This window comes from Lathamus discolor, chromosome 3, assembly GCF_037157495.1.
Source record: "Lathamus discolor isolate bLatDis1 chromosome 3, bLatDis1.hap1, whole genome shotgun sequence".
In the NCBI taxonomy this organism is placed as follows: Eukaryota; Metazoa; Chordata; class Aves; order Psittaciformes; family Psittacidae; genus Lathamus; species Lathamus discolor.
This window is the reverse complement of record NC_088886.1, coordinates 3,850,448-3,873,517: the sequence shown is the minus strand read 5'-3', so window position 1 is coordinate 3,873,517 and position 23,070 is coordinate 3,850,448. Positions and strand designations below refer to the sequence as shown.

General features: G+C 44.0%; 1 protein-coding gene across 5 annotated transcripts in view; it reads left to right on the top strand.

Moving 5' to 3' along the window:
* Positions 1-17,339, top strand: part of PATJ (PATJ crumbs cell polarity complex component) — a 155,111-nt gene extending 137,772 nt beyond the window's left edge. For 3 of the 5 annotated variants that reach the window (XM_065673193.1, XM_065673191.1, XM_065673192.1), the window contains 9 exons: positions 35-182; positions 1,334-1,420; positions 4,120-4,237; positions 5,600-5,637; positions 5,918-6,040; positions 7,145-7,249; positions 10,730-10,833; positions 12,790-12,913; positions 14,533-17,339. In XM_065673193.1, coding sequence (XP_065529265.1) covers positions 35-182; positions 1,334-1,420; positions 4,120-4,237; positions 5,600-5,637; positions 5,918-6,040; positions 7,145-7,249; positions 10,730-10,833; positions 12,790-12,913; positions 14,533-14,679 — 994 coding nt within the window. In that variant the 3' untranslated portion in view covers positions 14,680-17,339. Of the gene's footprint in view, positions 1-34; positions 183-1,333; positions 1,421-4,119; positions 4,238-5,599; positions 5,638-5,917; positions 6,041-7,144; positions 7,250-10,729; positions 10,834-12,789; positions 12,914-14,532 lie in introns of those variants that run through there. The other 2 variants (XM_065673194.1, XM_065673195.1) reach the window with 2 other exon arrangements.
* Positions 17,340-23,070: the final 5,731 nt, after the last annotated feature.

Sequence of the window (23,070 nt, the reverse complement as noted above, 5' to 3'; positions counted from 1 at the left end):
TGTGTAATTAGCCATATGCTTCTTGCATTGTTAGAAATGGAAGTGGAGTGTTTATCTCTGACATTGTTAAAGGAGGAGCTGCAGACCTAGATGGAAGATTAATTCAAGGAGATCAGATTTTGTCTGTAAATGGAGAGGATATGAGAAATGCCTCACAAGAGACTGTTGCCACTATACTTAAGGTGAGTACATAATACATTTCAAGATATTGAATTGCAGTTACTAACACTATGCAGGGTAATTATCCTGAAGTGCTATTTACGCATACGCAGGACAGCTTGAACTGATTACTGAGACAGGAATTTCATCTGAAATAACTTTGGGAAATTCATTGAAAATCACTTCTCCATGTATTTCTAGGAGTTGGATGGTATGAAGTGGGAAAACAAAGACACATGTAGTATTTAGGCATTTATTTGAAAATGCAACTGTGGATTTCATATGTTAGAAAAACATTTGGAAACTTGAGAGGCGTACAAATCAGAACTGAAGTAAAATGCCTTTGGCTTTGCTGTACTGACCTGCAGCTATAAAATGGCAGCTTAAATCTGTTTCTGCACAGCTTTCCATCTTAGTGAAGTGACCTTACACTCTGAAGTTGCCTTTTCCGTTTGAAAGCATGTGGCTGCTTGGGTCAGAGGAGAGGGCAGGAGATGGCCTGGCTGTGAGGGCCTGATGTTAACTCCTCTGTACAGCTCCCAGCCCTGACAGCCTGTACCTGGGATGAAAGGATGGGTGGGAGTGATGCTGCAGACCCGTTTCTATTCAAAACTGGATCTGGAGACAAGGGCTTTTTCCCTGCCGTCACCGCTACTGTTTCTGCATATGATTTCTTCCATTCTTGAAGGGAAAGGCTAATTATTTCCTTGCTTTTTCCATTCATGGCTGATACTTGGCCAAAAGTTTACCTATTTGAGAATTGGAAGTATGTGAGATTTCCAATTATGAAGTTAAATCCATATGTGTTAATTTCACCCTTTTCTGCAGCGTTTTTCCTCTGAAGTGTTTTGCATGAGTATCGTTTGTAGCAAACTTCTGTTAAAGAGTTGGGAGCTTTTGTTTTTTTTTCCTGAGTAATTGGCCGTCTACAGTTTGCCAGTAGGAAGATTCTTACTGACTTCAGCAACTAGCATTAAACCTTCAGGTTAAACCTAGATCCAGGAATGGGTACATTTTGTATTGTCTAAATACAAATGTTAATGCTTTTGAGCATTCCTTGTGGTTTTCTTCATGGGGTTGTGGTGCTGAATATAAACATAATTCTCTCCAGGAGAGCATGAAATATTATACGTCTACTTAAATGCTGTACATTGTGGTTGTTCTTTTTTCCAAGTGTGCCCAAGGCCTAGTGCATCTTGAACTTGGGAGACTGCGAGCTGGAGCATGGCTGTCATCACGGAAAACATCCCAAAACAGTCAGGTTAGTGACAAATTCATATGCATAAAGTGGGGCTGTGAAGGGCAGGGCATGGGGACAGAGCACATGCACATGAGGTTCAGTCCTTCCGTAGACACTTAACTGCTGAGGAGGTGGAACAAAGTATTTTATCACGATGATTTTCTGTGCTGAACTGCAAAGCAAGTGTCATGCTGAAATGCTGGTTAAGTAGAAGAGCAAGTTAATGTCTCCTTTTAAGGAGTGTCTTCCGAAGACACACCAATGACGCCCATATATATTTTTTCAGACCTGCAAGAAATGCTGAATGTGTTTTGTGCTGCTGTTTTGTCACTCAAAAGGAGTTAATGAAACTGAACTGTATCTCTGCCTATCTTAGGGAAGAACCACATGAGAGCTGCTTTGCTCTCAAAGAAAACACAGAGCAATTTCCTGCTTCACTTGCTTTTTACCTGAAGCGAAGACAACAATTCATTTTTCAATCAGTGCAGGGCTTTCCCCTTCTCCCCACAACCCCCAGTCAGCTCAGACACCGATACCATTAGTATTAAAGCTCAAGTATTGCAAGGGAGAAAATCAAGGCAAGATGACTTGGAAGACTTTTTTTTTATGGATTTTCCTTCCAAAGACTGACTCCTTTGGCATTACGTTGAAGTTGTGAGTGATTCACAGCAAGGCTATTGAGTATGGAGTATTTTGCTATGGAGCTATGGAGTACTTTGACCCCTCTCTGCCTAGGGGCAGCTGTCAGGGACCCGCGGGGACATTACCCACACACTTCCCTCTTACACAGAATTGGGAGCAGTCAGGAGAGCCTGCACACTAGTGGGATCCAGCCCAACTTTCACAAAAGCTGAAAGAAGGGTTTGGATTTGGAAACTGAGAGGAGGAGCCATAGGATTTGAGTTCAGGGGGGATTTAAGTTAAAGCAGGAATGCTTTTAAGGAGGTCAGTAAGAGGGGAGACTTGTCCTCAGTGTTGTGCACGAACAACCCAAAAAGGATGCCAAGATCATAGTCATGTGGTGTGATTTCTTAACTTGCTAAAGGCCAGCAGTGATGGAGCCTAGGGTGGGTGAGGTACAGGAAGGGCTAAAGCCCAGCTTTAAAAATACTGATGAAATATCCTTGGAGAAACATCTGCACTGCATACAGCAGGCAAGGAGAAATGAAACAACAGAGGAAAATTATACTGACTGCATTAAGTAAGACAGCAGTCTTGAGTATTAGGAGGTTTGGGATCATTGTGTCAACAGCTAGCCCAAGCAAGAGCAGTGTAATCACAAAGTGATGGTTAAAAATTATCCACCCATTTTTACTATGTAAAACTCACAGCTGAGAGGGAAACAAAATAGTATCTAACATGAGTCCAGGTAAAAATCAGATCAAACATCACCCCCCTTTCTTTGTGGCATAAGAAGCTTTTGGAGGAACCTGGTAGTTTCTGTATCTCTTTTAATACAAGAAATCTTAATTGCTTCTTTTACTGCAGAGTCATTTGAGAGCCCTCATCTCAGTGCTCCTCAGCGACCTGGTGATTTTGAAAACCAAATAGATTTTTCTCAGCAAAAGCTTTCCAAGAGATATAAAACTCTTGGCAGATAACACAGCAAATCAGCTTGAATGATTTGCACAACTGCGAGCGATGTTGTCGAAGCTGCTGGCCAAGAGCATTCAGAACTTTTGTCCTCACTTGGCTTTTTTCTTGGTCTGTTGCATACCTTTAACTGTAGAAATAGAAGCCTTGTGGTGCAGGACAGTGATTTCTTTGACATGCATTGCAAATTACATTAACTGACCCACGAATTGGCAACTCGAGGTGGAAATTGTGCTCTGCCTGTTGTTCATCACTGACAGCTGCACACTGGTCAGTTAGAATTAATGCTGCCAGAGCTTTTGATTCACCGCCTAATGCATTTAGAGGGAGAAAGCTCTGCTGTGGATGGAGAAGTATAGGCCAGATCTTTGTTTTGTGTAAGGCAGCACAGTTGGGAAGGTCTGGCCCTCGGTGAAACCTGTTGTTCAGATGCACTTCCTAAATTGATAATTATGTTTCCTTGAGGAGCAGAGTCTGAAGATAAAGCCAGATACAGAGATAGAGAAAGGAGAGCGGGTAATGGACAGCCAGGAATTGGTTACATGCCCAAGCAGCCATCTTCAGAGGCTCTCCCTTTTGTCACCTGGCATGTTATTCTGGAAATAAGGGTAGGTTCTTGGTCAAATGAAAGAAGCAGAGTCTATTACAGGACCTTGTAATCAGACAATATCTTCAGCTAACATAACAAAGCCTGTCGCTTACTGCCATGTAACAAGATGGGTGTTAGTGTGTGAGAGGAGCTGTTATGTGTCCTGCTGGGTGCCTTATGCACACTCGTGCCTGCAGGGTCCATCATGAGGGAGCTGCCCACCAGCTGTAGCAGCAACCATCATGTACCCTTCTCCTCAGGTTCAGAGACACACTGGGAACAAAGGAGAGTGCTAATCCTACTTCCTGGTGCCCTCTAGAGCAGACCTGACCAACATTAAGTGTGCACGTAGAGAGTGAAGTTCAGTTGTGTGGGTTCTCATTTGGAAATGAAGTTGGAAGGGTTTTCAGTTGCGTGGCTGATGTGGTATTTCCAGTGTGGTTGTCACAGAGCACAGCTGCGCCCGTATGTCGCAGGAACTGGTTTAAAGTTAACATTTGGGTTTGACTCACAGGTTTTGATTTATTTTTAACTCCAGGCAAGCCAACAGAGTGTCCACAGCCACTTCCACCCTGCGCTTGCTCCGGTCCTCTCGACCTTACAGAACTTTGTTGGCACAAAAAGATCTTCAGCAGATGTGTCTCAGAGGAACTCAGGTATAATCTGGGTGGCTGTCAGAATAGCTGCGTGTTATTTGCTGTATGTTTGTACTGCTTTCAAAGGAAAACTGAATACTTGAATCTGGTTTTCCTACTCTGCCTCCCAGAAGACGCACCACTGATGTTTGAAGACCCAAAACACTTTCCAGCAGATGACGTTATTTTTATGTCTACTCGTAGAGTAATGACTTCTCTCTTAAGTGCAGAATTCCTGTGCCCTGCTATTCCCCAATGCCCATGTCAGAGGCTTAGCACAGGCATGGTTCTCGCATTAGAAACCATTCTCTCACAGAATAAAGCTGCCACCACTTCATTTATTTCTTTGCTGCTCTTGAGTGTGCAAAGGGGAGTTTTGTAATGAGAAAGTCCTAATGCCCAGTTGGCATTTTGGAGATTTAGCAAGTGCTAAATCTACAACCTGCAGTAGCTTGTGGAGAACCTGTGCATTTGGGTGCTCTGACCTGCCTCAGAAGTCAGTAACCTTTGGTCATGAAGTAGAAGGCATTTCTTCTGCCAGTTTGCATGCACTGGAAGAGGAATATGGCTTCCTTCAGGCAATTTGGAGTGCCCTGCGGACCTCACAACACCTTGTCAATCCTGCCTTCCATACTCATAACAGATATCTGCACAAGCACACATGTCTGGTGGTGAGAAATAGTGAAATGTGTTACTAAGAATCAGTAACTTTTGAAAGACACTAATTCTGCCTGCCTCCTGAAAGGTTCTTAAAGTAGTTTAATGGGAGCTGATAGAATTAGGGGTTGGTATAGCAGAGCCCAGGACTTCACTACACCATCAGCTTTTAGGCTGTTGAGTCCCAGTTTGAATGATTCCTCTGAAGTGTCCCTTTATTTTTCTCTGTTTTCTCCCTTTCTTCTATTTTGAGTACTTTTAAATGTGCTATGGCTATATACATGCCAGCCAGACTTCCTGGCTGTCTATTATTTACTAATAGAACACAAATTAGAAGAGGATATCCATGGAACCTCAACAGTCTCAGACCAGCCACGTGCTCTGCCCTTTGTAGTCGGGACACTGTGATTTATGAACAATAAGCCAATCTTTAATTGAGTGAAATGCACGACAGGGCTTGTCTTCAGGCTGGCAGAGTGCTGCTATTCAATAGGTTGTGGTGAGCAGTGGCAGTGCTACAATGGGCGTCAACTGTGGCGTCCGTCAACCAGAGCGATTACATCCTCCTCACGTGAGCGGTGCTGCCTGGTTTGGCACAGGGAGGCTCTGCTCCTGCTTGGTGATAACTGACTATGCAGCAAGGGACCATTGTCACCTGACAGTGTTATCTCTTAATTATATTATCTCTTAATTACAGATGCTAATTGTTTGTTTCATTATTCCTAGGAGCGGATATGGGCCCAAGGACTGTGGAGATAACAAGGGTCAGTGAGTTATTTTTGATCAATTCCAAAAGCTAACGCCTTTAACTGAAGTTGTTGATTTTTGTAGCATTTCTCAGAAGGAAGATTGCATTATTTATGCTTGCAGTAGGTTGTTGGATGTATGCCTGAGTAGTGGGACATGCATGTGTGAGGATGTGTATGTCTGTCAAACCTATTTTCTCCCTGTTCCGTAAATCAAATGATCAGGTATTGCTATGCTCTGAACGATGACCTCTGCAAGTTGCTCCAACTGCAAATGTTTTGTTTTGCTTTGTTTTAGGGACCAAATGATGCACTTGGTATTAGCATTGCAGGAGGGAAGGGAAGTCCATTAGGAGATATTCCAATCTTCATTGCTATGATTCAAGCCAGTGGTGTGGCTGCACGTACCCAGAGACTCAGAGTGAGTAGGGAGATCCTCTGAATATTTATTATTTCATCTGCAGTGTGTCCTACAGAGAAGGAGCCTCAAGCACTTCTGTATGAAGTATTATCACCTTGATAATAATTCATAGACTGCTTTTCCTCTTTTTATATATATATATATATCTAAAACCAGAAACAAAACCAAATAACCCTGCCTCTCTCTTCCCTTTTTAATTATATTGCATCTTGGGATAATGCTGATAATGGAAAAGTGACATTAAGAGAAAGAACATATATGCATTTGCCGTGGTCTTCAAGTGTATATGTTCATCCAGACCGAGGGAGGGCAGCAATAGGCTCTCTGGAAATCACAAGCATTTTGGGGACTGCAGGCTGGGCATCATTTAGAGCTCAAAACCAGGTAGAAAACAGATTGGAAGTTAGTTGTTTGTTCTTAAGGCCCTTATGAAAAGAAATGCCAAAATAAGGCACCTATATCAGACCCACAGGATACGTGTGTTTTGGGAATGGCTGTAGTGAACACTTCCAGTTTTGGAGAGAGTTTCAAGGAATCATTAGTACTGGAAAGAACTTACTATGCAGACACACAGGGTTGCTTTGGCCCATGAGATTCATTAGTATGTGCTGCTACATTCATGCCATGTCTCTAACAGAATTACACAATAGCATTAAGTGCCAGGGTCAAGATTGTTTTTATGTATAAGAAGAAGAAGAAATCATTTAGGTTAATTAGATTAATATCAAAAGTGCCTGCTTTCCTACACTTCAGTCAGCATGTGAATACGTAGTCTGTAGGAGTGTAAGCTCATCTGCACATACAGACACAAATAATCCTTTCTGGATGGGAGGACAGCAGTGAAAATCTTCCTCTCTCTGCTTGCAAGTGGGAATAGTAAAATACAACACATCATTCTCTGGTTGCATTGTTGTTTTTAAAGAATCCATATTGTGCTTACTCTGAAGAATGGGAAATGATCACTAGCAATGCAGAACTCTCACAAAAGGGATCCTGCAAAAGAGAAGCATGACTGTGCAATGCCAAGTTCATGAGGAATTTTAAGCATTCTTAATTTTAATTTTCCCTAATGCTAGTAATTTTCCATTACTGTTGTACTTTTAGGTTGGAGATCGGATTGTCAGTATTAATGGGCAACCTTTGGATGGGCTGTCTCATGCAGATGCGGTTAATCTACTAAAGAATGCTTATGGGAGCATTATCCTGCAGGTATGGTGATAAATTGAACATGCAGCTGCATGAGGGGAGATAAATGGCATTCAGGGAAAAAAAAGAAAAGAAAAAACCCTAAGCATCACTGGCACAAGGCATCACAGAATTGCAGGGTGCTTGCTGATGGGAATTACACAGAATGAAAGCAAGAAATGATTTTCATTCAAAAATTCTTTATTGCCATTCATACGGGCTGTGAGCATGACTCTATAAAAGCCTAACAAAGGGAACAAAATAACTTGTTGCTACACATGATAAATCAACAAGCTTCCAAGGTGTTGTTTGTATTTTTAATTTGAAGTTAACTAGGAACAAGAAATTATGTGTGTGTGTGTGTGTGTGTATGAGTGCGTGCATGTAGCTAGACTGTGACCAAACTGCCCACACTATTAATTTCCTTGTTCTTGAAAGGGGGAGAAGAAAGAAATGCTAGCAGCAGTTAGGAAAACATGATAGCATCATCATTAAGACAGTGCTGCCTAGAATTGATTATTCTACAGGTAATGAATAGTAACACTTGAGACAGAAAACTGTTATCACTGCCACATTTATATGCTAGCTAAAAAGAACATGTTCTGCCACTTTGGTTCTAATTGCTGCTTGCCAGTATATTCATCTTCAGTTTATTTTTATGTTTACACAAAGAAATGGAGAAAATACTTGCCAGAGAGAATTCAAAATACTGCTCATTTGCAGAATTATTGTAACAATTGGAAAACAATAAGATGCACTACTAAAATCTACTCTAATTTTCTTTGTCATCACAGCATATTGGATTGGAACACATCTTGAGAGATTTTTGCAAGCTTCTTGCTTGCATTATAACACAAATGTGACTACAAAAAATAGGGGGAGGGAGAAAAAGGTAAAAAAAGAAATGAAATTACAATAAACTTAGTTTTAGATTTGCTTATTCTTTGTTTTGTCTGCTGTGAACTGCTGACCTGGTAAGTGATGAGCCAGTTCCAGAGCAGATGGTGTATTTGTGTAGTTCTATGAAGTCAAAGGAAATACCCAGATATACACCAGCTGAGGATTTTCTGTTAAATTATAGTTATCATATTGTTAGTAACGTTGAGTAATTTCACTTTTCATGTCAACAGTATTCCCTGAATAGAAAATGAAAGCTTGCTGCAGAACCCAAAATTGCCAATCTTGAAAGCTGTAATACAGCGTATCCCACCTCATCATGTATTTAAAAATATTCCTGATGTCAGTTGGTTGCTCACATAAACAAAGAGGTTCTTCTGGAAATGTCTTTGGATTTGTCACTTAATGGGTTTTCTTCTGCATTTTTTACTGTCTGGCTTAAAATGGTCTTAATACTTTTTACTGATGATAAGGGTTTACTCTGCTAGAATAGAGTCTATCTTCCTCTATTAAGGTCTGTTATGTGAAGGTGAAATGTTAGAGTCTATTTTCTCTATTAAAGTCTGTTATGTGAAGATGGGATGTTAGAGTCTATTTTCCTCTATTAAAAATCTATTATGTGATGGTGGGATCTTATATTTTAATAGCAGCGAAGAGTAGTATTGAAGCTGTGCCGTAAGTGTGGTGATACCTTACATGCAAACCACAGGTACTTCTCAGTCACTGCATTGCTTATTTTTATTACAGCAATCAAAATGGAATAATCCTATCGCTGTGATAATCATGACTGATGTGTCATTAAGTAATTCTGTTTATTATCAGGTTAGACCACTTCACGGCAAACTGCTTTGAAAGGTCAGATAATTGTGTTCAGTGGGGTGGAAAGGCTTATTATCAGCTCGTCCTGGGAAGGATGGGGAAGGAGTTTGCAAATGCTGTTTGCAAATGGGAGATTAGGGTCTCAGGGGAACAATCATCCCTTTCGGCTGTTTTGATGCTTTGGTTTAATTTAATTTCTTTTCTGCAGGTGTAGTAATGAGATAAGGGGAAGCTTTTTTACAAGGTTGTTGCACTCTGATACATTCTTCCTGCCAACGGAAGATTTTTGAATATAGATTTGTTTTGCCCTCGTTTTATTTAACAACACAATATGACAAAGACTGGCTGGCATTCTCTCCCCTATTGCAGTGAGAAGGAAAACTTAACGGTGTCTTTGCTGTCTGCTGGACCCCTTCATTTAGGGCATCCAAGAACTTGAGTCCTGGGATGCAAAATTTGCATGAGAACTAATCTTCCTTCCTAAAAAACGCTACCACCCTCTTGGCTCCAAGTGATTAGGAAGAGGGAAATATTGTTGTGGGAGAATTGTGAGCAGTCATTTAAAACAGGGGATTTATATAATGGATTTTTGTATTTCGAAAAGGTACGTTTCCCTTGAGCCGAGGGTGGAACAAGTACCTGTTAATTTTGATAAAATAAGGCCATAGATAGCTAGAGGAAATATTGAAAATACACTTAGTGGGTATTTCTCACTGTTCTCTGTGCCGAAATCCTGTGCTGTGCAGTAAATGTCAAGCAGAGAAGAATAGCTCATCACAAGGAGACGGAGTTAGGGGATAACCACAGCATGTGGTTTTTAGGAAATTGATGTCCTTTCAGCTGTAAATATTTAAAATCCCAAACACTTCATAGTGATTTTTGCAAATTTCTTCCTGAAAAAGCAAAGAACAGAAAACTTACATGCAATGAAAGGTTTAGAAAAGAGCCAGAGAGAGCATTGACACCTTGTGTTTAATAGAACCTGCTGGGCCTGAAGGATTCTACCCTTGTGAGGCAAAACCCCTGTGAACAGCAAACCCCAGACTATAGCAAGTAGCTGTTTCCTCAGAACAGCCATAACTGGCTGTGTACCTAACCTACACAACAGTGATAGGGTTGCTTTAAAAGCCTGAGCAAGTTTGCTACCCAACAACCTGTCATTAACTTTATTAATTACTGGGTGGTGGTAATTCATAATGGCTTCAGGATGATGCAGGAGGCAGAACTGAGAAGATTAGGAACCCAGTCCGTTGATCTATGCTGGAAACTGCAGGGGAGTTGAAACCGTGGATGAATTTCTTCCATACTCAGCAAATAAACCAATCTGAGTTATTTCAGGGCCTCTGCGCAATAGTCCTTTGGACCTCTGTATGTTGTTAAAGGCTAAGATGCTCTCTGTAGGAGACCTTTACTTTCAAGCCCAATCCTGGACACCCTGTGCCAACTCTGAGATGCACATATTCCCCTGAGAAAGTAATCTTTTCCTTTGGGTTATCTAGAAAGACACTTCCCCTCTGTTCAGCGTCTGAATGATAATCATGTAAAAGGCAAGAGAAAGCTTCAAAGCAAAGTTTGCATTTAATCCCCAGAAATATGGTTACTATTAACTCTGTTATTTGAAAGTATTGAATTTGTAGAACATTTAAGAGAGTAGGACTTGTATTTTAAATTTGCTTGGGGAAAAAAATCCACATCAACAATTGATTTCCCTATTTTCTGCATAATCAGCCGAGGTGTCTTTGGTATTAAATGAGCACACACAGTTTTTCATTGCATCCTTCCATTTAGGTTGTGGCTGATACCAACATCAGTGCCATTGCTACCCAGCTGGAGAGCATGTCTGCAGGGTGCAACCTTAACTCTTCTTCTGAGCATCATTCTGAAGATCCCGAGTAAGTTTGTACTTAGTCTGCATGACTGAGGTGGATTTCTGTGTGCCATGCAAGGGAAAAGCCTAGGGTGATGAAGGAGGGGTCTCTCCCATTGCTCTTGTCTGTAATTTTCCATCACCTTTAAAATGAAAAGTGTGACCTTCTCCATCCTGATTATGGACTCATGTCCATCTTCACACAGTGACAGAAATTGCTTGAGTAAATAAGCACAAAATGTGTTTCCAAGCACTCGTTCTGGACATGTTTCAAGATAATATATCTCCTTTTTTTTTCTAATGTGTTATGCTGACGTGACAGTTCTGCCCTTGTCTGTTGGCTGCCTTGCCTGAAAGGAGTTACGATCCTAGCAATTTGAAATGATTTGTCATTGGCTGACTAAGGCAAGAGGTGTTAAAAACCTGGTATCAGAGACAAATGTTTCAAAACATGTCCCAGAGCATTCTTTGTCCTTTGAATCTTTTTAGCTTTACAATTAAAAAAAGTCTGATTAAAAAATGTTCCACTTGCAGCACTTCTGTATGCTAATAGAAGCTAGAGATGTAGCCCTCCCATGGCCATGCATCATTCTCCATTGTGTGCTTTTTAGGGCAGCTTATAGCATTCCAGTAATCGTTTTGAAATTTATTTGATCTTCATTGTGGTTCAGTAGCTTCATTATGTTCTTCATTTTCATTCTTTGATTCATTATATTTATTTTAAGAAGCTGAGATGCAAGTTGCTGCCCTACCTCAGGGGTTTTTGAGTATAAAAGTTACGCTATTTATGCTGCATTCTCTAGTCTTACAATGCAAGAAACTGTTTTTATTGCTGCTCTCAAAGGAGAATTGCTTACTTCACGAAAGGATTTGTATTCTCTTTTCATATTAAAATAGTAAGGAAATGTGAATGTGAAAATATGAAGCAGAATTAGGTAGGCGTTTGTATTCTCTCCATCCTAAAGAAATAGCTACATATTGGTCATAATAGAATCATGGAATCATGGAATGGTTTGAGTTGGAAGGGACCTTAAAGCTCATCCAGTTCCAACCCCTGCCACAGGCAGGGACACCTTCCACAAGAGTAGGTTGTTCCAATCCCCATCCTGCCTGGCCTTGGACACTGCCAGGGATGGGGCAGCCACAGCTTCTCTGGGCAACCTGTGCCAGCACCTCACCACTCTCATAGTGAATAACTTCCTTATATCATGTAATATATATATGTGTGTGCATATATATATATGTATATATATAAAAAATCCAATATATATATTTGTTAAATCTAATAATAGGCTACACCTTTATACAGGTGGAAGATGCCAAACAGCTTTTGTCCCTGTAATTATTTTTAAATATATAGAAATTAATTTTTCAAATTTGCAATGGGTATGTACATACATGTAGTCAGAATTGCACTGAGAGTCTTCCTTTGCTCATCGTAGACAGTAAAAGCCCCTGAAGAGTTGAGGCTCTAAGTGATGGGGTTGCAAGGCACAGGGGGTAGGTCAAATACAGGTTGTCAGAAAACAGCCCAAAAAGCCTTCAGTAGAGCCACGAGCGTTCCTGGCTTCACCCTATTAGACTCACTCCTCTGAAGGCATAAAACAAAATGATGCTGTAAGGAAATAGTGCAGTTGCCACTTTTGCAGACTAAAGATGACAGCTTGGCTGGTAAGAAAGCAAACTCTGCATACGTGCAATGACTGCAGATCAGGGGAGTCTCACTTCTGCATCAGAGATAAGTGCTCTTGTTGAGTTCTTACTAAAAAGGAGTATTTTCAAAGTGAGGAGCTAAAGTACAAGGAACAGCGTTTGAACTCTGGGCTGTGCAGGAGAATGTTTCAGTGCAAGGGCAAGAGCTGTGGTTTGTGGCTGTTTGAAAAACTTCTTGATAGATAAAATATCTCTGTAAGTGTTCCTGCTGCATAAAGTCCCCAGAGACAGACATTGCTATTCTAAGTGATATCTGTTGTGTTTTCAGAGCACCCCAGCCTAAGATTATTGCTTTGGAGAAAGGCTCTGATGGACTGGGATTTAGTATTGTAGGGGGGTATGGAAGTCCCCATGGAGACCTGCCCATTTATGTCAAGACTATATTTGCCAAGGTATCTTTTTTTTTTTTTTCCTCCCTATTTCTATATTATCTTTAAAAATAAACCTAAGGTTTGGCTTGGATAATATATTATGTAGCAGAAAGCAAAATGTACTGGCTAAGTACATTGATGTGAGTAAGTAGACCCAGAGCTGGCGTCTCACTTTATACTTCATATTACTGATGGCTGAAACAAGATACTTTTATCTCAGCAAAAGTGCTCTGTGTACTTGTGAAACTTGGGTTTATACATTAAAATATTTGTAAGGCAGTTTTCTGTCTGTAAATCTTAGGGAGCAGTGGCTCTGGCCACCAAGGCTGAGGAGCAAACATAGCACAGCAGAGACCATCCTTGAGGCAGACAGCCTCCATTGCTGTGAGGGAGAATTCACCCTTTTCCCACCCATCCCCTTGCTAGAAATGTGCTCATCAAGATACATCAGGCATGGCCATGTGAAGGGAGCTCTGGAAATGGAGGAGGAGGAAAGGAAAACAGTGGGAATTGGGGATACTTTCCATAAAGTAACTTTGAAGTCAGCCACAGTTGCTTGTCCTATGTCTGCTTGCTGTCACTTGTGTCAGCACTTCTGGTGACACGATTAAGAAGACTTCATCTGAAGGTGGAATAGAAGTCATGTCTCCTCTGCTTCTGTGATTCTGGGGCTGAAACCACAAATATCTGGTCTCTTTTACAATTTGCAGTTATTAACATGGGAAGATACTGTGTCTTTAAGCCAGTGCTTATAAGTTTCTAGATGTGAGCACAGCTGAGAAACCCTAAATTGAAGCCAGAATACACTGCAGTCACCAGTGGGGCAGTGGAGCAGAAACTAACACCATGAGCCAACCTCTGAGCAGGGTAGGCTCAGGATTTAGATAAAAGAGCTGCACTGAGGGCTCTGGAGGAGAACAGCCATTTGTTAAAGCTCTGTGGGAGCTTCTCAGGACTTTCATACAATCATAAAATCATTTAGGTTGGAAAAGACTTTTAAGATCATTGAGTTCAACCGTTAACCCAGCACTGCCAAGCCCACTATTAAACCATGTCCCCAAGCACTAAGCTACACCTCTTAATAATACCTCTAGGGACGGTGACTTCACCACTTCCCTGGGCAGCCTGTTCCAGTGCTTGACAGCCCTTTTGGGGAAGAAATCTTTCCTAATACCCAATCTAAACCTCCCCTGGTGCAACTTGAGGCCATTTCTTCAGTGACGCCCAGCTCTATCGAGGGCTTGGGGCAGTGCCCAGGCTGTTCTGATACATTAGCACTGTCCCTCTCCCCTCATTTTACTGTTTCTCAGCACAGGTTACAGAGCGCATTTAAATGCTGCTTTAACAAGCCTCCCCATAACCAGAAAAGACAGAACCAGTCTTTACACTGCAGTTCTTCAGGGTTGAGCCAGTTCTCTTCTTCCCAGCGGTGTATCACCCCAGACCATGCAGGCTTGGGTGAGCGATGGGCAATGCTCGAAGCACTCAGGGAGACTTCAGCAGCACTGTCATTTCCCATGTTCCCCACCCAGTTACAGTGGGATTCTCAGTGCTCCATCCCTCCTCATTTCATCCAGCATTATGAGGGATGGGAAGGCTCTGTGCTACCAGCCACTAATGACTCTCTTTGCTGTTTGCAGGGAGCAGCTGCGGACGATGGCAGACTGAAGCGCGGCGATCAGATTTTAGCAGTTAATGGGGAAGCTTTGGAAGGTGTTACTCATGAGCAAGCTGTAGCTATCCTGAAGCGCCAGAAAGGAACTGTAACATTAACGGTGTTATCATGAATGTCATTGTGCTTGCGGAGATAAATACAATTATTTTAGAGCATCAGCAGAGCTATAATAATACTGCTCAGCCCTGAGCAGGATGTAAAGCAAACCCTGGCAGAGTCAGCATTCACCCCATTGCCAAAAAGGGTAGTGTGCATCTTGAGCTTCATTTAGCCTTGCACATTTATCAGCCTTTCTCCCCGCCCTCTCCTACTTCTGGTGGCTTTTGAGGTTTCTCTGGAGAAGTTTAATCAAGAAACTTCAAAGAACAATGTCCATTTAACTTTATTTATACATCAGTTTATCCCCACTAGCCTGAACCCCCATTACAACTGCTGAACCTGGAATCAATTCACACACAAAAGAGAATTTAGATCATCAACTGATCTCATCTGATGAGCAGAAATAAATGCCGAGTGACTTGTCATCTCACTCATGATTTACTTATGCTAATTGTCCTTTCAAGTATGCCAGAAAACATTAGCAATGTAATTAAATTACCACTGTTCCAAATGATGAAATATCAAATTCTCCTCTGGGAAATTATTTGTGCTCAGCACAGTAAGTCTGATAGTCAAATGTGAACTTCTCATGTTTATCTCTTTGGGTAGGTCTGTGGAAGTTAGTCAGAGGTAATTACTGTGATGTGTCAATTTGCAGCCTTTAGCAGGAAAAATAAACTAGGGGAGAGGGAAATTTATTTTTTTTACGCTTTTAAAATGTTTGAGCCTTTTCAGATATTTAGGCAGCATGAACAACAACAACGTGTCTCATTCTAGTCTCATTATATTTTTTTAAGAAGAAACGTGCTGATATATGCCAGGCATGTTACATACAAAGGCAGTTGTTGTTGTGCCAAGCTGCAGCATAATTGTTCATCCTGAAACTTTAATGAAGACGAAAAGTTTGCTTCGGCAATGTGATCCTGTAATTCCAGTAACGGTGGTGAGCGGTCCCTCTGCACCTTGTCTTTAAGGCTAAGATGAAGTTAATCCAACCCAGCAAACCATTTTACATTTCCAAGGGTCTCCCCAGGATCAGATAGTGCAGGAAGAGGCTTTCACGGATCACAGAGGATGCTTCCCTCCTGGAGCTGCTGGAGTTCAGGTTTGGATAATACCAAATAATACCAGGCACTGGTGAGATGATTGCTGCAGAAGACTGCTGCAGCAGTTTAACATGATGTCCTCCCCAGGGCAGAGCATGCAGAGGGGGGTTCCTCAGCCTCCTCCAGCAAGTCATATGGCTCAGTCGAAGCCCTCAACTACTTTTTGGTTTAAGCAAGTATGTGCCAAAGGCCACAAGGCACCTTCCCAAGGCCTGTCCTGCTTTGCACAGTGAAGGTAAGATGCAGGAATGTTCAGCCAAAAGTTAGCAACGTCATTACGTGTCACAGCCATTCCTGCAGTGATTATATGACCGTGGCCTTAGTGATTTAGCAAATGAATTTGGCAGGCAGATTAATGGCAGTGCAAGTCATTGTGGTTTAATCTTCCTATCCAGAGGAACAGTAGGGTTTTAGAGGAGGCAGCCCAGTCTGATTTGGACTATTTGGTATAATTTATGATGATGATGTAGCTGGGAGAAATGAAAGCAGGGGGAGAGTGTCAAAATTGGCTGCTCATTTTATGTGAAAAATCCCTGGAATGTAATGGAAAGATTATTCAAAAGCTGCAGTATAACAACTGAGCAGTGCAGGGTTTGTGTTGAAGGTACTGTTGTTCAGTATGTTTTATCTAGACAGGGTATTTCCCAATTTTACTTTAAAGAAGAGGTACTGAAGTGAGATGAACTGTACTGAAGTGAGATGAACTATACTGAAGCAAGCTGTGATTAGCTCTCATTGAAATGGGTTTTCCTTCATTGCAAAGTTTCCTTTCAACTTTAGGTTAATCACAAAGTGCATTTAGCCTTGCTGGAATTGTATTCCGTTAATAGTGCCTGGAAGAGACTTCACGTTTTCAGTGGATTCCCACTGTACTATTTGATTTGCCAAGTGAAGTGTTAGTGGAACCTTGATTGTAGACGCACAGAAATATGTCCAGATGTAGCAAACTGGGAGAATGTTTAACAAACTGCCTTTGGTTGCAGAAGCATCCAAGGTATGCAGAAGTTAAAGGCGGGTAGGTGAAATGTGAAGAGGTACCCTCAGAAACAGTGTGTGGAATTTATGAACAAGATGTAATGATTCCTCTGCCTGATTATGTTTTTATAACCGTTGCATTCCGACTTTAAGATGTTGCCACATTTAATGTATGAAGTTTTACACGGCTATTTATTAGCCTATTATGCACATAGTGTTCATGTACACAAAGAATAGAATTTATGGGCTGGGATATTTTGCACTTCTCATTGCTCAGAATGAGAGAGAACATTTTTCTGCTTCTTGTAATTTGCACTTTGTGTGTTGAATATATTACTGCCAAAAATTATAGTGCAACTAATTGATAAACCAGTGACCACACGGAGGAGCGCGTGCTGTATGTATAGGACCAAGTCAGGTGATTAAATCTGCATTATGCTTGTCTGGGTTGAGGTGTTCTGGTTTGTTTAAAACTTTATTTCTGTGCAAGGGAAAAAGCAATGAACCCTCCTGATTGTATGTTTACGTCTGTCAGTAAAATGAGAGATTTTATGATTTCAAAGATTCTAAATAAAGCTCGGTTATGTAAGTAGTTCTGCATTTTATTTTTATGGTTTTTCGTTTAAGTCACTGGTAAAATCTATTGCATGAGATGTCTTTGTTTGCTGTTCTAAGTAGGGCTTCTGAGTGCCCTTCTCAGGGTGAAGGAGCAGTGGTCACTGTAGGAGGGATGGAAGGATGTGGTGACAGCGAGCGGAGTGAGACAATCACAGGGAGCCATCCTGTGCCCTCCGTCAGAAAGCGGCAGGCACCCATCTCCATGGTCTTCCTTGCTAAGTGGTTGTTAATCAGGGCACCGCCAACAAACAGGTCAGTTGAGAGACCAAGGATCTGGTGCGCAGGCAGCAAAACCAGGGGATGAATATGAAGTGATCATTATTGTGTCAGGAGGAATCCAACACAAAGGATGATTGCAGGAGGTGCATCGATACCATAGGCATCTCGCCACCCTTCAGAGGTGCCACTCACCATCATTTCAACTCATATATACTGGTGGGAAAGGTTCTCCTGCCTTGGTTTGAGGACTTTTCTGTCAGAACCTTTTCTTTTAGAAGGGCTGCGTGCTGTTCACAGTCCTTTTATCAGTTTCTTTACCTGGAGAGACGGGGAATAACCTCGCAGTGACACCATTGAGGGCATCCTTGACATCACCAGAAGCTGTTTGCGTTTCTTGGGTAACTCTGCAAAGAAAAGGGCAAGTTACACCTATGTTCAGACTTCTACCAAAGGCTGGGATTGAGATGATCTGTGCTTCTGTGTCCTCTCCACCATGTGAGCTTGCCAGGGAACAAAGTCTGTCCAGGCATGATCCCTGCTGCAAGGATCCCAAGCACTGAGCTTCAGGACCATGGCAGTGGAGGCTGGGCTGGTGTGGACAGCAGCCTGGAGGATTGAGGGGACTCTGTCACATTATCCTGCTGCAAAAGGAATCAGTGTAATGCCTCTAAATTCCCTATAATTAATCAAGTGGCGATTACCACCCTGGAAGTATGACATACATAGAGCCTGTTGAGGTAATATGATTATGCCGAGATGGAGCAGTTAATGTACCTTTGCCTGAAAGGACTGGAATGAATTCATTTAACGTTACACATGTATAAAACATTAGTTTTTACACTTGTGCTGAGCATTGATATATAATTCCATTATCATCTTTCTCCACGGTTTCGCACTTCTATGTCCATAATTTAGCTGTATTTACATTCCAGTTAAACACTGTCACAGTCATTGTTTTTCATCTTAACACCAATGGACATTTTGTTCTCTAATGCACATTCCTGTGATAGCTGGACCTTTTAGGATGCAACAAATCAGAGATCCATGTTCTGCAGCATCACGGAAAAGAAACAAGCATCACCTTGACTTTGCCTTCAGCCTTGTCCAAGTGAGCTCCAAGGTCTCTGCAGCTTTCACGAGTCTGGTGAGGTTGAACCAGAGTTTATTCCCAGTTCCTGCACAAGAAGGAAAATGCTCAGTGGCAGCATAAACCCCTCTTCATTCCCCGCTGTCGGTGCTGTGCCTCTGTAACTGCTTGGTTAAAATTAAAGTTCACATCCTAATCAAACTAATTGTACCAAGTAAAGCCACATTTATGTGGGGTTATGTTGCTGTGGTTCCTATCCAGGATGCCCTGGGGAGGATGCAGACCTGCTGAGCTCAGCTTTTTGGTTTGTGTTGGAAGGGACCTTAAAGCTCATCCAGTTCTAGCCTTCCACTAGAGCAGGTTGCTCCAGGCCCCATCCAACCTGGCCTTGAGCACTGCCAGGGATGGGGCAGCCACAGCTTCTCTGGGCACCCTGTGCCAGCGCCTCAGCACTCTCACAGGGAAGAGCTTCTGCCTAAGAGCTCAGCTCAGTCTCCCCTCGGGCAGGTTAAAGCCATTCCCCTTGGCCTGTCCTTACAGGCCCCTGTCCAAAGCCTCTCTCCAGGTTTCCTGCAGCCCCTTTAGGTATTGGAAGACTGTTACACAGTTTCCCCTGAGCCTTTTCTTCTCTCTTTTTCTTCTTTTTTAACACTTTGATGTGCACGTATCATGGGCCATCTGCTGAGTATAAACCCAAGTGTGGAAGATGGGTTTCTCCTGATGCTCTGGGAGCTCATTTGCTGCAGGTTCTTGTTTGTTTGTATGTAGCAGAAAAGGAGCTGCAAATAAATTTCCCTAAACAGCAACATATCCTTCCCTTTTTTACAGACATGTTTTTGTCCCCCCCTAGCAGTGATGCTGCTCAGCAAAGGCCTCCACTAGCACTTGCCCTTGGAGATGGGGCTGATTTGTGCATTTGGAGATGGTGTTTTGTGGCATAGTCATGACATAAATCTCTTCTCAACAGGGATGTTGTTTCCTCCAGGCTGTGTTTGGGCTTGAAGACCCCCCAGTTACAGGAGTTGCCAGCAGTCCCTGCCCTGGTCTCTTTGCAGGATTTCTTCTTGCAGGTATTCCTCCTGGAAAGCAGCGTTAGCCAGGGAGCAGTGCACATGGGATCATGGCACAGACAGGTTTATTTCTTGGGTGTTTTACTGCTTCTGCCAGAGAAGCAGGAATCGGTGCAGAGCTCCTGATGCTCACGGTACGCTGTTAACTTGCTGCACTGGGGGAAGCAGGTAAAACTGGACAAATTACCATGTGGGCAAACACTAAAATACCGCTGGTTTTTAAAGCAGGGAGAGGGGTAGCAAGTGGGGAGGGTTTCTGTCTACACTGGTGTCACCCTGTGCAGGGTAGGTCTGTGGCTGAGCTGTTGTTGGCTGTGTTGTTTAACCCTCTCTGCAACAGATTTTCCCCTCACAGATTGCACGTGCTGGGGGTACATCATCCCTGGTCTTTGGGTGATTCCTGGGTTTCGGTGGTGTCTCAGCAGCTGGTCCTCCTCATCCTCTCCATGGCTGGAGTCCACCCTGCCAGAGGTTTGAGACTCACTTTGCCTTGCAGAAACAGGACTGAGACCCTTTTCAAGGCCAGGCTGGACACAGGGGCTTGGAGCAAGCTGCTCCAGTGGAAGGGGTCCCTGCCCGTGGCAGGGGTTGGAGCTGAATGAACTTTAAGGTCCCTTTCAACTTAAACCAGGCTGTGGTTCTCTGATCTGGCACATCCTCGCCAAACTGCTACACCAGCCAGAGGCAGCTGCCCAGGCTCCATCCACAGCAGCTGCACCAGCTCCAAGTGTTGTGCTCCCAACAGCTTTTTCTGCTGAAATGGCACTAGATGGAGCAATTGACAAAATATTCTGCTCCTGCTGCCTTCAGCCTGGGCCTGGTGGCCGGGTGAGAGTGGCTGCCCCAAGGGATGCTGCAAGGATGCTCCAGGAAAGACCAAGTCCCAAAGCTCTTTTCCCCTGCATATAGGTGTGTGCTGCAGAAGAGAGGCGCTTGAGTACCACAATGAGAAATTCCTAGGAAATGAAATCACAACCCTGCTGGTAACTGCTCCTCATCCCTGGCAAAAGCAGGGCCAAGCAGCCTCTCCATGGGGACAGGATGGGGTGCCAGGGGCCACTTTGGGGCCCCACAGACCCCTAATCAATATGCCCAACACATAGCCCCTGTGGCAGCTCATCCCTGCAGCAAATTCACCTGCCTGTGCTGTTGAGACACTCATCTCTTCTAAGGATATTAAATTCTGCCGATGGTCACTGAGCTGACACCATCCAAGCTGCTGACGGGGCAGTTCCTGGGTGATAAACCCAGAGGTGCTGATCTTCTCTTGTCAGCTGCATGGGCCGGACTGGGGGAGGAAAGTGAAGGCAGAAGTTAATGTTTCATACCCTGTGCTTCGACTTGGACATGAGAAAGCTGCTGGTCATTGGTTTTGCCTCTTCCCCAGCATTCAGCGTTGAGAGACTCATTCCAGCACCCATTGTCACTGCTTGTGGGGAGGAGCTGCCTGCAGGTGTCAAAGGAGCAAAGCCAAGGCACATCCCTGCTGCCTGGGAAGAGTTCATTAATTTAATTAACCTTGGAGGTTGCGTCCACAGTTGTGTGGGGCTCTCTGTGCACATCAGGGATGTGCACATGATGATCGAGGATGCTCAGGGCACTGGAGCACCTCCCGTATGAAGACAGGCTGAGGAAGTTGGGGCTGTTCAGCCTGGAGAAGAGAAGGCTGCGTGGGGACCTCAGAGCAGCCTTCCAGTACCTGAAGGGGGCCTATAGGGATGCTGGGGAGGGACTCTTCGTCAGGGACTGTAGTGACAGGACAAGGGGTAATGGGTTAAAACTTAAACAGGGGAAGTTTAGATTGGATCTAAGGAGGAAATTCTTTCCTGTTAGGGTGGTGAGGCACTGGAATGGGTTGCCCAGGGGGGTTGTGAGTGCTCCATCCCTGGCAGTGTTCAAGGCCAGGTTGGATGAAGCCTTGTGTGGGATGGTTTAGTGTGAGGTGTCCCTGCCCATGGCAGGGGGGTTGGAACTGGATGATCTTGAGGTCCTTTCCAGCCCTAACTATTCTATGATTATACCACATGGGGCTCAAGGGCGTCTGTTCCCTCCCTGTGCTTTGAACATGGCTGTAGCCTGTTTCAGAGGCTGATGGAGATTTCTTGCCCTGCTCTCTCTGTGCCTGCATCCCCCTGGGGATCCCAGCTCTGTTCCTGCAGTGCCAGGAGGGAGCAGGAGCCTCCCTTGCACTGCAGGCTGAGGATAGCTGATATTTACAGCGCAAGGAACGAGTTAACGTTTAACACAAGCTCACTGCAACATTTAAAGTAGCCTCAACAGCATTAACAAATGACTGCAATCATTTCACCCCCTTTTCTGCACTGTATGGTCTCAAGCTGATGCCGAGGCACCATCTGCATCCCTGCCACAGGATGGAGCCTGTTTCGCTGTTTCTCTTCCCATCCAGAGGCCCGCTGCCCCTCGCAGGAGGACCGGGATGTTTGTACCCATAGACACAGGCACTGAGCACAAGGCAGCCTTTTGTTGGGGCCTCCGGCTCACAGGGACCACGCGTTCATGCACGGATCAGGCATGTTCATTTCTCACATATCTTACAGCTGATGTCAGGGCAGCCGGGGGGGCACAGAGTGGCTGCATCTCCGTGTGTTCCCCCCCTAATGTCTGGGTATTGCCTCCCAGCCCTGGTGCCCCCAGGGAGGCAGCGCTCCCGTGCCTTGGCAGCGCGCAGGCAGTGGGAGGAACGATCTGGGATCATCTGGTTTTGGGTAAGGAGGAGGGAAGCTGCCGGCTGCTCCTTTTGTGTGCTGTGTCTGGCGTGGGCACGGACACCAACGGCAGTGGCTGGGGTGAGCGGGGACTCACATGGATCTGGCTGGGTCCTGTGGGGCACAGAGGGGAGCTGTGGGCTCCGCTTCGCCGGGGGTCCGTGCTGCGGCACGGCCCCTGCACCTTCATACACTGTGTGGTTGTACGGGGGCTTCAGAACCAACTTCTGATGCGGAGCTGGCTGTGGGTGAGGTGTCCGGGTGTGGGGCATGGAATCCCAGCCTGGTTTGGGTTGGAAGGGACCTTAAAGCTCACCCAGCTCCAACCCCTGCCACGGGCAGGGACACCTTCCACTAGAGCAGGGTGCTCCAAGCCCCATCCAACCTGGCCTTGAATGTTTCCAGGCTTCCAGGGCCCCGTTCTCCCCAGGATGGGCTTTGGGTGGCTGTTGTTCCTCTAGCATTTTCCCTTTCCCATCCCTGTTCTGCCACCAAAGCACTCAGTGTTCAGCACTGCAGTCCCACATTCCTTGGGGACACCTGATGGGCTCACATGCATGTGGGTCAGGGGACAGTGTCTGGGTGGCCGAGGGCTTTCTCTGA